Source organism: Heptranchias perlo, chromosome 5 (assembly GCF_035084215.1).
Source record: "Heptranchias perlo isolate sHepPer1 chromosome 5, sHepPer1.hap1, whole genome shotgun sequence".
In the NCBI taxonomy this organism is placed as follows: Eukaryota; Metazoa; Chordata; class Chondrichthyes; order Hexanchiformes; family Hexanchidae; genus Heptranchias; species Heptranchias perlo.
The window spans coordinates 34,476,272-34,493,996 of NC_090329.1; the positions used below are offsets into that span (position 1 = coordinate 34,476,272).

Sequence of the window (17,725 nt, forward strand, 5' to 3'; positions counted from 1 at the left end):
GGGCGTTGGGGAGAGTTATTGAACAAAGATCTAGGAGTACAGGTTCATAGCTCCTTGAAACTGGAGTCACAGGTGGATAGGGTGGTGAAGGCAGCATTCAGCATGCTTGGTTTCATTGGTCAGAACACTGAATACAGGAGTTGGGATGTCTTGTTGAAGTTGTACAAGACATTAGTAAGGCCACACTTGGAATACTGTGTACAGTTCTGGTCACCCTATTATAGAAAGGATATTATGAAACTAGAAAGAGTGCAGAAAAGATTTACTAGGATGCTACCGGGACTTGATGGTTTGACTTATAGGGAGAGGTTGGATAGACTGAGACTTTTTCCCCTGGAGAGTAGGAGGTTAAGGGGTGATCTTATAGAAGTCTATAAAATAATGAGGGGCATAGATAAGGTAGATAGTCAAAATCTTTTCCCAAAGGTAGGGGAGTCTATAACGAGGGGACATAGATTTAAGGTGAGAGGGGAGAGATACAAAAGGGTCCAGAGGGGCAATTTTTTCACTCACAGGGTGGTGAGTGTCTGCAACGAGCTGCCAGAGGCAGTAGTGGAGGCGGGTACAATTTTGTCTTTTAAAAAGCATTTGGACAGTTACATGGGTAAGATGGGTATAGAGGGATATGGGCCAAGTGCAGGCAATTGGGACTAGCTTAGTGGTATAAACTGGGCGACATGGACATGTTGGGCCGAAGGGCCTGTTTCCATGTTGTAAACTTCTATGATTCTATGGTACAGACAATGCTGTTTTCATGGTGGAAGTGGCCTGCAGGGCATAAGCATAACCTCAGACACTGGAGGTCAAAAAGGACTAAGACCGACCTTCTTTATCTGTAGACCCTGGGTATAAGCACGTAGCCAAGAGATACCTTCCGTGACGCTTCACTCCCAGAGTCTCCAATCTATCCCATTCAATCTCCTCATCCTCCTCCTCCATGGCATTGTGGAGATTCCCATTAGGAAAGCCACATCCCCAACACAAAGTAATAGTTTCATTCAGCTCTGCTCAAAGTATCAACTGTCATAACTGAACCTCCAAAGATTGATGTAGAGGCAAAGTAACATCAATCTTTGGTAGCAGCATACAAAATGGCAATTTGGTATCAGCCTCCATCATTACTGCCCGCAGCATCTGCCATCACACATAGAAGCAGTAAATTATTTGGGGTGGACGTTGGGGAAAATGGGTCTGAAGGGTTAGTCATGCCACCTTGACCACTTACACAAGCTGGATCAAGCTCCCAGCAGACCAGGGAACTTGTGCTTTTTTTAAAAAAAAAGATAATTCCAGTGCAGTTTTTCAGCACAGGATTTGAGGCAGTAACCTCCAAGAAACAATTTTACTTCATTTACCATCAAACATCTCCAGCCAGAACCAAAACTAAGTAACCACATTGTGATTTTATGCCCAAGGGAATCTGTTCAAGTAACAATATGCCTTTAAAGTCACCTATGGCATCTTTTGAGGTAGGGTGTTAGTATATTGGTAATTACCATTTTCTTGCAAACATCCTGATTTAATAGTTCAGCAATCAAAGTAATTGAATTTAACTGTTCCACAATCTGTTAACTTGTAAACATTATAGCCATCAAGCAACTGTCGACAAAAGCTTCTGAGCATAGGTGTCAGCACAAATAAAATGCATTGCATTGCTCCAGTTGTATAGCATCAATGCCACATAGTGTCCAGTGCCTAGAGATCCAATTGTCTGATCCAATTTTTAAAATCATATTTACCCTGTCTATCTAATGTCATTAAATAAAATATGGGAAAAATTGCTTGCCTGATGGTTTTAATGAGTGAGGCCCGGACTCTGGGCTATAAGGCTAGCATTTGAATCCAGTCTAACAAAATGGGGAGATTTCCATAAGTATTCCTGTGGCAGAGAAAGTAGAGTTACAGTGCTGTACAAATTATTTAATTATGTCATTAAGTTCTTGAATAAAGATGAAGAAAAACACCATAAAATCTACAAAAAGAAATTAGTAGAAAAATTTATTTAACACGATTTTAGTTTCACAAACTGAACTAACAACCCATGTACAAACTTCTAAAAAGTGACTTTTTCCCTGTCCTGATTGGTTTCCATATATTGTAATGGAAGATTTCACATACTAAAATCAACAGTCAACTCATCAACCTGCTTGCAACTGGGCTCATGTACAAACAAGTGCATTACTGCAACAAAGAGCTTACAAAAAGAAAACATGCCATTTAAATGATTGCAAAAAAAAAAAATCAAAACAGGAGCCAAAAATGTGTATTATTTGAACATTTAAGAAACCACCTAAATTCAGACCTGAAACTATTATACACTGATCCAAACCATAAAACAAAACAAATTCTGTATATCAACAGTATGTACAACAAAAGTAGTTAAAATATTTAAATGCAAACAGTTCTCATGCCATTGTATGAAAACCCATAACATCTATAGTGTACATTTTAGTTGCAGCATTGTTACATAGCATGCTGGAAATACCAACATGCTGCATTTATAGTAATGGGAGAGAAAGGAAGGGAGACAAACAGATTCAAACCCCCAATGCTGCAATGTTAGATAGCTCAGCCATGCTGATGTGGAGCCCAGACACCTTCCCACAGGGATTAGGAAGAGGAGAAAAAAAAATTCCCTAAATATTTGCTATTCTGCAAATTTAGCAACCAGCTCAGAGGAGCAGTGTAAACCTTGGAGCAAGCCGACAGACTGCCTCATGGCTGCAGATTCCACGCAGCCCAGGGTGATTGAGAAAATAAGTTTGCTATCCTCATTTAAAATAACACTTCAGACTTTGCATTATTGGCAAGAAGCCTCACCTACTAGCAGTACATATTGGAAATTCAGGTATATGCTATCTACAATTTTCCAACCCTAAACAAAAATGGCTAGAAAATCATGCCCAGCTCATATGAATTTCCAATATACAATATAGCAGTGGGAGAGGCTCTCCACCTCATGAAGTTGGAAAATTATCCCTAATGAACAGCACTGTGAGCCAGTGAAAGGGAGCAATACAAAAAACAGCAGATGATCAAATAAAGTTTGCTTTGCATCAGTTTGATATACACACTTCAGACTTGCATCCTTGCAGAAATAATTTGTGTACTAGAAAGTGTATTTATCAGTATTCGTCAACATGGTGGCTTGGAGGCTCCATCCTTAGCTAGATTGTCTGCTGCTTCATTTCCTGTGAAACCAGCATGGCCTGGCACGTGCATCTGCAAAGTAGGTAGAAAGGTGTATTACAAGTAGACACTCATTTTATTTTAAACATCAAAAACGGAGTTGTTTGTCCAATCTAGTATTTCAGTGGTATGTTATAATCATGTGACCATTTATCACATGGCCCCCAGGTACCACACACCTCACTCCTGGCTCACCTCTCTGTTTATGGCTAACTGGTTGCCTCACAGGGCAGGCCCAGATTTAGCTGTTATGCCCTCACCATCATCACCTTTTGTCCAAGAGGCACCACGCAGGGAGGCTAGGGACGTGGTGATGGGAAAGTGCACCTTCACTCACCTGCTAATACAAATAGTTGAAGTCCCAATACTGATATCATAAAAATAACAGCAGCAATATTTAATAAAACCTACTTTATACCATGAGTGCCCTGCCTGCCAGTCCCACCTTCCCTTCATTCCCTCAGTCCCATCTTTCCTGCTTGTTCACTCCCAGACTGGAAGGGAGTGAGGCCAGTGGGGGAGGGTTTGAAATATTTGTGGCTTATCTGTAGTGGAGCAAGGAGAGGAATCGGGGTTAGGACATGATACATAAACCTCCTTTCCTTGCTCTAATTTCTGCAAAGGGCTACAACCTTTTATCTGCTCTGTTTCCACGGGAGATGAAAAGGATGGATACAGAAAAGAGATGTTCACAGAGTGGGGAAAATGGAGAGAAGACAGCAGACAGGAAGGATTCACAGAAAAGAATGGGAGTGAACAAAAGTCAGACATATAGAGAGGTGCAAAAACAAGTGAAAGCATAGGGGGAGAAGGAAAAAGAGGAAGCTAAGATAGGGAGACAGTCTGTGACAAGCAGAGAGTTACAAGGAAAGAGGGACAATTCTTTTTCTTTGTCAATTAGCAATTATGCAGGTAACCAACTAGTAGCTGTGTGAGAGTTTTGATAAATCTTACATAAAATTCATAACAACTACAATCTCAATTAGTTGGTTTTCAGAGATTTTGGAAATCTCCAAACAATAGGCACGCACACTTACAGAAGTTAAATTACAGTCAAAATACAATCATACAAAAAATGAACATAGCTGAGGGCTTCATCCTTCTGGAAATATGAGCAACAAATATCCAGAGGGTCCCAGTTGGCAAAACTTCAGCTTTAAGAGCCTTTCAGCCATTGCATGACATTGATTATCTGGATAGAGAGCTCAGAGGTCACACAGGAAGAGAAATTAATTTAAGCAATAAGTATTTTTAGTACTTTTCCTTGTAAATTAATATGAAAAATAATGTGTGGATCGTCTAGAGACTACATACTGCTAGAGACTATATACTGCTAGAGACATTATGGCCAGTTTGGTGGGCTTTTAATAACCCCTCCCCCCACAGCAGAGGATAATAGAAACATAGAAATAATTCTGAATTGTTTTTCTTGAAGTATCTCCATGAAAAAATGTTGCATACCCATTCAATATTCATACCAGTGGTCAATTCCTCAAGTCTTTCAAAGTCCTCCTTGTTGGTTACTGATCCCCCAGCACTTGGCTTCCAGCCATTAATCTTCCAAGATTTAATCCACTTTGTAATACCTATTGGATAAAGAACAAAAGAACTTGCATGTCTATAGCATCTTTCATGACCTCAGGACGTCCCAAAGCACTTCACAGCTAATGAGGTACTTTTGAAGTGTAGTCATTGTTGTAATGTAGGAAACTCAACAGCCAATTTGCAAAAAAAAATCATTGGATCCATTCAACCTAAAGTGCACAGCCTCACATTACTCTTCCAGTCATTTCAGCAAGTCAAAAATGTGAGCATCAGCAGGCCATTCGACAGCGTGGGCCAGAGCATGAGCCAGATCTACAAAAGCGTATTTTCCAGCAGAAATCACTGAATAGTGATCAGAAGCAGAAACTGGCTCAATTGTTTTTAAAAATGTAAACATTCTCATGATGTGGGCATTTCAGGCTAGGCTGGTATTTACTGTCCAACCCTAGTTGCCCTGAGAAGGTGGTGGTGAGCCACTTTCTAGAAACACTGCAGTCCATGTGGTGAAGGTACTCCTGCAATGCTGTTAGGAAGGGAGTTCCAGAATTTTGACCCAGTGAGGGTAAAGGAACGGCGATATATGTCCAAGTCAGGATTGAGTGCAACTTGGAGATGATGGTGCTCCCACGCACCTGTTGCCCTTATTCTTCTAGGTGGTGGAGAATGCTGGTTTGAGAGGTGCTACCGAAGAAGCCTTGGCCACTTGCTGCAGTGCATCCTGTAGATAGCGCACACTGCAGCCACTGTACGTGGGTGGAAGGGTTGAATGTTTAAACTCGTGGATGGGGTGCCGATCAAGTGGACCCTTGAGCCAAGTTATAATGAATGTAATAACAAAAACTAACAAGTCTGTGATAAAATATGCAGAACCAGAGCACTAATACTGTAATTGTAAAAAAGGCAATGTGTTCTTCAGCAGCTAAATGTGTACAGGAACGTGATCAGTCAGATCTTAGGGTTGATCCAGTCTGTGCTGAGTAGCTGCTTTAGACCAGGGTGGTAGAAGGGGAGCAACAACTAACCTCAGTCACCTGGATTAGTGAAAGGAAAAAAAAATGACCCACATTCCCATTCCTGGTTGCCATTCAGTGACCCCCTGCTGGAAATTGCACGTGATTACTAGACGATATCCCCCAGTGAACAGCCTGTTGTAGCCTCACACATGAAGAAAGGCCCTACTGAGGTAAATTGCGGAGTTGGTCACCATGAGTCAGTGCTTTCAGAAGGGTGAGAGACAGGGAATTAATAAAAAACATGGTAACTTTGTAAATGCAATAAAATATTGAAAGTTCATGGCTTGATTTTATGGCAACCTTAAATATCTCACACATACTTGTAGAGCATAATAAAACTTGTTCATCACTCTTTAGGTTCAAATTACTCACCATTAATTGTAAACATGCTGTCTGTGAAAATAACCAGTTTTTCAATATTGAGCTCCTTTGCTTGCTCAATTGCTCGACAAGCTGCCTAACATGAAGAAAAAAATATATAAATATAACAAGCAATTACGGTATCTTTTGGTTCAAATACTGTTAGTGAAGAAATGTTTGACAGTAGTGCAAGTTTTACAAATTCCAGTTTGCATGGTGTGATTAAGTCAGTAGTCTGAGAACTGTTTAGTCATCAACATAAATTCTTATTAAAACAGAACAGATGCAATCATTTAATAAAAACTTGTGTGCACTTCTTTGTGGACAGATAAGACTCGGCAATATTTTGCCGATATTTATCCATTCAAAATACTTACAACTATTTCTGCTCTTTGGTTGGTCTGTCTTCCCGAAAGTCTTTCACTTAGGTTTCTGAGAAAAAAAGTTTAAAAATTAATAGAAAAGCACTGTAAAAATCCCCCACAAAAACCAAATTGCTGATCTGTTACATTACCATGAAAAATGGAGTACTTCCCCATGGGGAGGAGGGCAGGAAAAAAAATTATGGATCACAAGATTTCGGAAGAGTGAAATCGATGCCACGGCACATTGCAGATCACCACTCAGCTTTGCGTTCAGAATACAAAAAAACTTACTGACTTTTGAGCACAGCAAACCTCTGGTTTGTTCTGGGGAGGGCAATGCTTTTTAAAAGTTATTTTGTTCCCCTTTCCCCATCTGTCCTATGTTTGCAAGGCATCATCCATGCTAAGAAAGCTCCCAGAAGGTGCCCAAAAGATACCCAAGGAAGCTGTTGGCCTTCACTCAGTGCTGCCTCACAAAAAGGTAACTAAGCTTGGGGAACTCCGTAATATTGGTAAATTGTTAGCGCCAGTTAAATCCCATAATTCCACAGTACAATGGTGTTCTAACACCGTGCCTTAGTGACTCCGTTACTATTTATTGTATATCACAATTAGATAGACCGTGGCATTGCTTGTGGTAAGTCAAAGGATATGTGGTTTTGTAACAAAAAGGGGTGTAATAACCATGTGGCATAAAATTATTTATCAGGGTCAGTGACTCAAAGTGACTCAGTCAAATACTGTTTTTATTACATGGAACTTCGGGATTTTTGCAGGTCTTTTGGGAATGAATTTCATGATTTGGCCATTTTCACTGAAAATCCTACATCAGTGGTCTTTATTAATATACATTCTTTTACCGATATATTTAATTTTATCTCTTACCTTTACAGTTAAGGTAGCAGATTACATTAGTTAGATACATGGGGTTCATCAGTAATGGGAAGGGGTTCTGGGGTTTAAAAAATTATGGGGGTTGCACTGCTCTGGTAACATTAGAGGGTGCTTCTGCAGTATGTCAGTACTACATTGGGGGAAGGAACCTGGGTTCTAGTGTTGTGAGAGGGGTAGAATATGGAGGTTAATTTACTGGATGATTCCTGGGGTTTGGCAGTTGGGGGGGGGGGGGGGGGGGGGGGGAGAAAAGGAGGGGAAGAGAGGTGTCCCAGTTTTAGCAGCACTGCAGGGGAGGGGGAGCAGTCTCTGGCCTGGAAGCATTGGGGTCAGACCACGATCTATCATCACTGTTGTAGAAATCCCCGAGACGTGTCAGTACTGGGGAAGGGTCTAGCCATTAAAGTCGGCTGTCATAGCTAAACTAAAAGTTACTATAATAAAAATTATCCCAGCTGGTCGAACACATTTAAAATTGCTTGGTTACAGTGGAGAACCTACACAATGGAAAAACAATCATAGTAACAAAATGTTCACTTACAAGTCATTACACTTTCAATTGATGATTGCTTTTGAAGTGAATTTTTAATATTTTTTCAAATTGGAAACAAATCCCATTACTTACAGAGAATGACCAAATCCCCAATACACGCCGATTCCAGCGCGAGCTCGACTCTGTCCATTACCTGAACAGCAGCCATCCGTGTAAACTACAACAGCATCTCCTGAACAAAGAAGCAGAAACACATGGATCTTGTTCACAACGATGACACTTGAGGAACATATCAGTATTATAAAAGAAGTAATCCCTTAAACAAATTCTTACAGCCAAAAACAGTTCATATTTTCAAAGCAAGGAAGTCATCTTAAGCTGCACCCTGGTATTACTTTTCTACTTGTCCTTGAACTGAAGTTCAGTGAGTTTTACCATGCACCTAATCCATACTACAACAACTTGAAATTAGACCTTTGATGTAGAAAACATCTCAAAGTGCTTCACAGAAGCTTAATTTTTTAAAAAAAGGACACCAAGCCAGAGAATGAAATATTAGGAGGGGTGACTAAAAAGGTGGGTTTTAAGGAGTGTCTTAAAGGAGAAGAAGGGGTTTTGGGCAGGAATTCCACAGCATAGGACCTAGGTGGTTAAAAGCACAGCCACCAATGGTGGGGCTGGGAAAGAGCTGTAGAGTTGGAGGAGGTTACAGAGATAAGGAGGGCTGAGGCAATGAAGGGATTTAAACATAAGGATGAGAATTTTAAATTTAAGGCAGTGTATGTGAGCAAGGATAGGGTTGATGGGTGAGTGAGGTTACACTTGATAGTGTTTAATGCAAACAATGCACTTTATAATTCGACCTCCCACACAGATGTTAAATACCAAATGAAAAGGATTGAATTAGCCTCAAAATAGAGAACTGTAAGATTAATCCTTTTACACAATATTTTTCTAGTATACAAAACTAATGTTTAGAGCAGGTGTTTTTAACATACAAAACATAAACTTCTTACATGTACTAATACATATAACCAGCTCACACTTAAAGAAATTAGATTAAGCATTAACAAACAGCTAAAAGCAGAAATGGTCAAATTAAACTACCCATAAGGCAGAGGGGTAAAGCTAACAAAGGATGCTTATAAAATCTGTTTTTACAGCTCATCTGTTTCAAGGATGTGAAACAAGGCACCGAGGGAGTTTGGACACCGATAAGGGAAGCCTACACATCCCATAATCTGAAACAAGTGAGATAAAAGACAGGCAGCTGTGAACAACAGTGCGTGTACGTGACAAGACCACTATAAGAATGGGGCCTTAGACAGCTTAGGCTTGTAGAGGTATAGGACATGGATCCATGAGGTTACTTTCCTCTACCCAAGGAAAGAACAAAGTAATTGTCGTTTCTTTTCTTGTATCCTGTGGCTCAAACATTGTGTATACTAAGACCAATTGTAAGACTTGTTGTCACACAATAAACAGACTAGTTGCAACCATATTTGGTGTCAGATTCACATTTTCTTACAGAAAAATTAATGTTATAAATATTTGATGCAGTTGAAAATGGCGACCACAGCAGTTGTCTCAATGCACGTGCTAATCCAGTTATTGCAAATCAATCTCTCAAGTGTCAGCTTCTTTATATAACTTACCACCTGTGTACCAATGCAAAATGCATTTGAGCTTTTGAGGAAAAAAAACTTAACTCATGGAAGAATTTTGTAGTCCTTGGTTGTTTTTTTTTTAAAAAAGTTAAGCAGCGTATAGAAGGCTCAAGAATCACTCAAGATGACAGTAAAGCTACAGAGATTGAGGAATTTTATATTAATACATATCTAGGTCACAAAATAATTTCTATTGTTTTCCCTTTCTTCTCTATTTCCCGTTTCATTTTATATTATTCTTCTATGCACATCCACTAAACTTATTCCTTTCCATCTTCCAATGACCCACCATCCATTTTCCAAGCCTGCTTCCTTCTGCCTCACAGAAAATCCATCCCTGATTGGATTTAAAAGTATATTTTTTTCAGGCAATAAAAGGGGAAATTACTAAAGTTTAGAATAATTTAACCAGTAAATTAACAGGTCAAATGTTTTTCATATTCTTCCGATAACACTGAAAAGCAGGGGGCACCAGACAAAGTAATTCATTGGCAGCTTAAGCAGGAAATATTGAAACAAGCTCCAATTAGGGCAACCCAGGAAGGGAGGAGGAAGAGTAAATACATGAACAAAAAAATTCTGTAATTTTCAACATCCATGTGGTTAAAGAGATATTGAAAATGAATTTATTCCCTTGAATTTTTATCTTAGCATTCTTAAATAGTCAAAACCAACTAAAAATACACTCCCATTTAATCTCATATACAAGAAACCGTATCAAATTCTTCTACACGTTAACATAAAAAAAACACTGAAGTTTTATTCAGAATATTTTAGTAATTTTAGGTTACATATTAGGAACAATAAGACAATACTTTCACCTACCCATATAAGTGAACTTCTGTTCTGGGTCACTGAATGACTTTGTGCTTCTGAGCCGTTTTGTGCATGGCTCGTCGTCAGCATCAGATGAAATGTGTGAACGTTTTTCCCCACTACAGTTCTGTAGTTTAGACTCATCAGCAGATTTGCTTTGGCCTCTACATTCTGAAAAAAAGTTTTAAATGGTTAGTTCTATTGCAACTTAATTAAAATATGCAGATTTAGAGATATGATTTGGTTGTAAAGTAGAAACAAGTTTCAGGGAAGTAACGAGAGATGGCATAAAATACTATTTGGAGACAGTGTAAGTTTCAGGAAAACTATCACATCTGATGAAAGTACTTCCAGGAAGATGACAAAGAACAGTAAAAGCAGGATCTGGCATGTTTGGCTATGCCTCAACCTCTACTTTATCATCACTAAATAGCTGAATGGAATTGGATCACCAAATAATTTTGTGGAGCAAATTGTGCACTGTATTAATTATGATGCCCAGATTTATTTCACTAGTCTACTTACACATCATTAACGATTCAGTGTCAAATCACTTTAGAAGGGTGCCGCCACTGGCTCAGCAAGTTTATCCAGTGAATGATGCACACAAACTAGGGAGACCCCAAGCTCAAGTTAGCTGACCTTAGCCACAGTTACAGGAATGGCACTAAAAGTCACCTCAGTGCCCCTGCATTGAAGGGGACTAAAAAAAAGCCAGGGTTCAAATTTCTGATTGATATTCAGCAACCCCTGCTGTCCACTGTGCATGTATATACATTGAGCTTGGCTATGATGTCTGCATGATCAAACAGACTGCTATCATTTATTGTCAAAAGCTCAATGATGAATAATAGTTACTTGTGTATAGTAGTAGAGGCCACCAATAGAAATGTATCCCAACAAAGAATCAAAACCATCAGGAAGGGAGGAGAAAAATATTGATAAGATTTTTTTTTAAATCCTAGGTTTAGGTTAAAATTAGATAAAGACTGGACTATGTTAGATAATTCAATCAAATGGGTTCCAAGCACATCCTAACTGGGCTCATTCAACAACTATACTAAATTGATCTGCATAACTATCTTATAAATATCATTGCACTATTATTCTTTTGAGGTTCACAGAATCGTAATGGAAATAATTATGAAGTAGAGTAAAATTTCTTGGGGTCAGGTCAGGCAGGCACATCCCAGCACTTACACGGAACCTGTGGATTCCCCCTTCCTCTTCCCCCTCCCCCACCATTATTATTAACAAGTTCTCTTTCAATTCATATTATTGGACCTTGACCACTCTCCACACTACCCAAGTTTCTTCTTCTGATCCACCTGTTCAGTCAGTTCAGGTTTGTTAATGAACAGCTCTTAAAACACATCAATGTTTCACTTCTACAAGAGCAATTCTGTGCAACAGAAAATAACATTTAACCTCAGCTCCAGGGCCTGCTTTGAGACTTTGCAAATCACTCATGCATTTCTGACAGTACTACAACTGGAAAAATTTCAATGTCAAACACATAACACTATATTTACTTTCAAATTTACCACAAATGTCTCAGCAGAATTAACTTTGTGCAGAAGTGCTGATAGCTTCGGATGTGTGAAACAGTCTTGGCACTCTTTTCTGATTTATAGTATATTTTATTGTATTCGATGCAAGAAAATACCCAACCGCACACACTGGTGAAATAGACAATTTGGAGAAAGGACCAGAGACTATTTGGGTGTTGCCGACTGGAAAGAATTTGTTTTCTATTCTCTGCTGAAGGCACAACTTTTGATGGGGTATGGTTCCACAGACACCAGCTGCCCTTTCTAGTACTTCAGCAATGTAGTCATTGGGCAAATTTTCTTGCTATTGGTAATTTGTAATACCAAATAACATTCCTTTCTTTTATCCTTTTTATCATTTATATACATCAATGTTGATTAGCAGACTTCTGTTATGCTTCTCCAGAGAAGGCAGCTGAAGGAAGTTAAAAGTTTTGGACTACTCTCTGCAGGATTCCCATTGTTTGCAGGTTGTCAAAAATATCAAGAATGAGAAACCTTTGAGAGGTTTTAAAAATTTCAAGCGCTAGTCAGTCACGTGTCCTTATAAAAGCCAGGAGGCAGAATTCCTTTGACAGTTATTTCCAAACAGAATTCCAAATGCAGTGGAATCACACCTTAATCTGAAAGTGTTTATGCTGCAATCTTATCATGCTTTTGGCAGAGTATTGCAAGCAAAATGTGTTTTTTTTTAAAAACCTGTTATGAAGTTAATTTTCTGTGTGCCACATCATACGCCAGAGTTTACTGTCACTGCACAATAGAATCATGTCCATGACGTTCAGAATCTTCAGCAGGATTTCTAAAATATTTGCTAAAAAAACAAAACATATCTGTTTCCTAACCAATTATCCGTATATTTAAAATAATGTATTACTCAACTGGTGGATGTAATATATTTGGATTTTCAAAAGGCATTCGATAAGGTGTCACAGAAAAGGTTGTTACAGAAAAGGTTGTTACAGAAGATAAGGGCTCATGAGGTTGGGGGTAAAATATTAGCACGGATAGAGGATTGGTTAACGGACCGAAAACAGACAGTAGTCATTTTCAGGTTGGTAGGCTGTAACTAGTGGGTGCTGCAAGGATCGGTGTTTGAGCCTCAGCTATTTATAATCTGTATTAATGACTTAGATGAAGGGACCGAGTGTAATGTATCCAAGTTTGCTGACTATACAAAGCTAGGTGGGAAAGTAAGCTGTGAGGAGGGCACAGAGTTTGTAAAGGGATAGAGACAGGTTAAGTAAGTGGGCAAGAAGTGGAAGCTGGAGTATAATGTGGGGAAATGTGAGGTTATTCACTTTGATAGGTAGAAAAACAGAATATTTTTTAAATGGTGAGAAACTATTAAATGTTGGTGTTCAGAGAGATTTGGGTGTCCTCATACAAGGAACACAAATGATGTGGAGATGCCGGTGATGGACTGGGGTTGACAATTGTAAACAATTTTACAACACCAAGTTATAGTCCAGCAATTTTATTTTAAATTCACAAGCTTTCGGAGGCTTCCTCCAAAAGCTTGTGAATTTCATTTCCAACAACGTTCACCTGAGGAAGGAGGAAGCCTCCGAAAGCTTGTGAATTTAAAATAAAATTGCTGGACTATAACTTGGTGTTGTAAAATTGTTTACAAGGAACACAAAGTTAGCATGCAGGTACAGCAAGCAATTAGGCAGGCAAATGACATGTTGGCCTTTATTGCAAGGGGGTTGGAGTACAAGAGTAAGGAAATCTCACTACAATTGTTCAGGGCTTTGGTGAGGCCACACCTGGAATACTGTGTACAGTTTTGGTCTCCTTATCTAAGGAAGGAAATACTTGCTTTTGAGGCAGTGCAACGAAGGTTCACTAGATTGATTCATGGGATGAGAGGGCTTGTCTTATGAGAGATTGAGTAGAATGGGCTATATTCCCTGGAGTTTAGAAAAATGAGAGGTGATCTGATTGAAACATAAGATTATGAGAGGGCTTGACAAGGTAGATGCCAAGAAGTTGTTTCCCTGTCTGGAGAGTCTAGAACTAGGGGGCACAGTCGCAGGATAAGGGGTCCGGCCATTTAAGACTGAGATGAGGAGGCATTTCTTCACCCAGAGGGTTGTGAATCTTTGGAATTCTCTACCCCAGAAGGCTGTGGAAGCTTAGTCGTTGAGCATGTTCAAGGCTGAGATAAATAGATTTTTGGACTCTAGGGGAATCAAGGGAAATGGGGATCGAGCGGGAAAGTGGAGTTGAGTTCGAAGATCATCCATGATCTTACTGAATGGCGGAGCAGGCTTGGAGGGCCGTATGGCCTACTCCCCCTCTACCTCACCTTTCTTCTCCTTACCACATTTTCCTTTGTTAAATTTTTACTGCTCTGCCGTCTCCATTTAAGTATCTCGTTATTTATCCCTGTTCCTCACTGTACTAGTTTTTTCCCCTTCAAAGCTTTCACTCTTCTACATATGGAATCATAGAATGATACAGCACAGGAGGCGGCCATTTGGCCCATCGTCCCTGCTCTTTGAAAGAGCTATCCAGTTAGTCCCACTCCCCTGCTCTTTCCCCATAGTCCTGCAAATTTCCCCCCTTCAAGTATTTATCCAATTCCCTTTTGAAAGTTATTGAATCTGCTTCCACCACCATTTCAGGCAGCGCATTCCAAATCATAACTTGCTGCGTAAATTTTCTTTTCCTCACGTCGCCTCTGGTTCTTTTGCCAATTACCTTAAATCTGTGTCCTCTGGTTACCAACATTCAGCTATTTTAAATTTAATTTAGCTGTTCTGCTGAAGGCTCAGCCCACTTTGTTACATATTCAAATATATATGCTTTACCTGTTAAGGCAGATTGTGAACTTGAAGCCACTGTACCGACAAAAGACCAAGCATCTTCTTCAGTTGCAAACTTCTTGAAACTGGCACAGGGAAATTTGTCTACTTGTTCTTTACATTCATCCCTAAGAGGAAAAAGTGCACCATTTGAGAGGAATATAATGCCCCAAATTCTTTAATTTTTTAAAATAAAATTGATTGATTCTTAATTGCTAAAAACCTGGGATAAAGCTAATTCCGCAAAAAATATTGGGCTGGGTGATGCAGTAGATTAAAAAGCAATTCACTCACCTTTGGGACTTTGATTAAAATTCAGCCCAGACCAATGGCATGATAATGCCTCTTCCTTATTACTTAAAGTGGATGGAAAAATTACAATGCACAAATTACACCCCCATCTGTATCTTTAATATACTAAAAAAGTAATTTACTTCTGCATACACTAACTGTCAACTTTTTTCCATTATAAAGTCCACCTTTATAATGGAAACTGCCTATGTAAACTTTTCAGGCTGTAATTACACTCTTGTGCCAGGGTAGGTGCTGCTGTGCAGCCAGTGGCAGGAGGGTGTAATTACAGCTTGGCAAGTTTCCATTATAAATGTAGAAATATATGCACAAATAAAGACAAAATACATACATATGACTTTAAAATGAAGACTGAATTACATCTGCACACCCTAGTCCAATTATCCTCTGCCTTCTAACCCATTCCATGTGAAGACTACACTTGATCTTGACTGTGCAGCACATGGGAGATCAGTTAGTATTTTTTTTAAAATCAAAATATCTCCCAATTGATGTTATTTTAATACTATATAAACTTTCTCTGCCAGAGATCTACAGTTTTCTTCCCACAATGTAATTACACCCTCCTGCCACTGTGATCAGTTTAAGTCAATGACGCCAAGCCCACTGAACAAATCTGCCAAAAAGGCAATGAACTGCCAGTTTCACTCATAGGCCATACGGAGAGTGTATATGTGAAATGGACCATCAAACTGGTCTGGTAGGGGCATACTTCTGGACAATCTAGAGAAAACTTTTGCTATATCTTACCTATGCTGACCTAAGAGCAGTTGACAATGGGTAGAAAATACTCCAGTCCCCCAGTACAGACATGCTTATCTTGAGCAGCATAAAATTTCCTTCCTACAGCCAAAATTTTAATTTAAAAAGAAACACTGGCCATACACTACCAACCTTCATTGGCTATTCTATGCATGTTGTCACTGTTACATTTAATATAGCATCTAACACTGCTAAAAAAAAGTGTCTCAGTAAGGCTGACAGAGTTCCTAAATATTTACCACAAATTGTACAACAGAAGAAAATGCTGCAGTTTAATCATTCAAAAGTTGCAAGAATATACATTCACAGTTGGTGTTATAACCCTTTGCTATTATTAAGCAAACAGGAAGGGGGGGGGGTGGTCACAAGGATTATAAAGGCTTTTTTAAAAAATTTATTTTCACAGTTGAGTCATAAACAACAGAATACACCATCAGTGAAGCCTTAACTTCCCATACAGCATTTAAAGTTGGGGTTGAAGTTAGGGTGGAGGGTTAAAGTGAGAAACCATTATTGACTGCACTGTTGTCACTAGATGTGGCCTTTAAATAGAAGTATTTGATATCAGGGCAAGTGTTTGAGGAGTGATGTGATTGCCAAGAATATACATTGTAAAGCCATTTTAAACATATGGACCAGGGCTAATATTATTGCTTTAAATAAAAATATTCTTATCCTCTCCCAAAGAAACCAAATTTCCACAGGTTTCCATTACTTCATCCAAACAACCATTCTTCATGCATCAGCCATTACAGTGGAGACTGGCAGCTGCTTATGTACAGCTGAGCCAGGTCCTCTTCTGACCTGATAGCCACAGGCACTTTTCCAGCAGGAGTTACTGGATGATCACGAAAGGGTACGATGGTTATGTCACTGGGCTAACAATCCAGAGACCACAAGTTCAAACCCAAACATGAGAATTTTAATTCCAGAAATAAGCAGCCAACATCAGTAAAAGTTACAAGAGCTGTTGGAATCCCATAAAAACCCAGCTGGTTCACTAATGTCCTGTGGGGAAGTGAAGCTGCCATTGTTAACTGCTCTGTACATGACTCTCATATCCCACACCTGTAAACAATTTTACAACACCAAGTTATAGTCCACAATTTTATTTTAAATTCACAAACTTTCAGAGGCTTCCTCAGGTGAATTTAAAATAAAATTGCTGGACTATAACTTGGTGTTGTAAAATTGTTTACAGGTGTGGGATATGAGAGAGAGTCATGTGCAGAGCAGTTAACAATGGCAGCTTCACTTCCCCACAGGACATTAGTTCACCTGAGGAAGGAGGAAGCCTCCAAAAGCTTGTGAATTTAAAATAAATTTGCTGGACTATAACTTGGTGTTGTAAAATTGTTTACAATTGTCAACCCCAGTCCATCACCGGCATCTCCACTTCATATCCCACACCGACATGGTTGACTCTTAACTGCCCTCTGATGTGGCCCAGCAAGTCACTCAGTTGTGTCCAGGGAAACTAGGGATGGGCAATAAACGTCAGCCTATGGGGGGAAAAAATAGACCGGGAATCGTGGCGGATTTCACCCTTCTCCATCCTAGAAGCACCGAGGCCAAAGGTAGCCCCCAGTGGTGGAGACAAGCGAACTCAGCACAGGCCAGGGATCCAAGCTACGACCTTCCTGCACGGTAGGGCTCGTTAACGATCACAGATTGACCCAGACCCCGGGGGACCCAGAGACCCGGACCCGGCCCCCCCTACAAACTCACCAGGTGGCGTACACTCCGGGGCTCCTGCCCTTCCTCACCGCGTAGTAAAACCTTCCCTTCATCCCGACCGAGAGTACTGCTATCAGACTGCTCAACCGCCACATCCGCCTCCCCTCCCCGTCTCTCTACTCGCGACGCACCCACTCCCAGACCGCCACCATTCACCGCTCAGACGGCCAGGCCAGGCCAGGCCCCGCCCTTTGTTCAACCCCCACCTCCAT

At 39.9% G+C, this 17,725-nt stretch overlaps 1 protein-coding gene across 2 annotated transcripts; it reads right to left on the minus strand.

Moving 5' to 3' along the window:
* Window positions 1-1,981: 1,981 nt before the first annotated feature.
* On the minus strand, window positions 1,982-17,689 carry rnaseh1 (ribonuclease H1). 2 transcript variants are annotated; one of them, XM_067984212.1, is made up of 8 exons: window positions 17,505-17,689; window positions 14,709-14,830; window positions 10,352-10,513; window positions 7,992-8,091; window positions 6,485-6,539; window positions 6,120-6,204; window positions 4,668-4,775; window positions 1,982-3,222 (listed from the first exon to the last, which is right to left on the minus strand). In XM_067984212.1, exons 1-8 carry the CDS (start codon window positions 17,606-17,608, stop codon window positions 3,185-3,187), a joined length of 774 nt encoding a protein of 257 aa, XP_067840313.1. In that variant the 5' UTR covers window positions 17,609-17,689; the 3' UTR covers window positions 1,982-3,184. The 2 variants fall into 2 exon arrangements, with proteins under 2 accessions (XP_067840313.1, XP_067840311.1); XM_067984210.1 differs by having other exon boundaries at window positions 4,651-4,775; window positions 17,505-17,687.
* Between the last annotated feature and the right edge of the window lie 36 nt (window positions 17,690-17,725).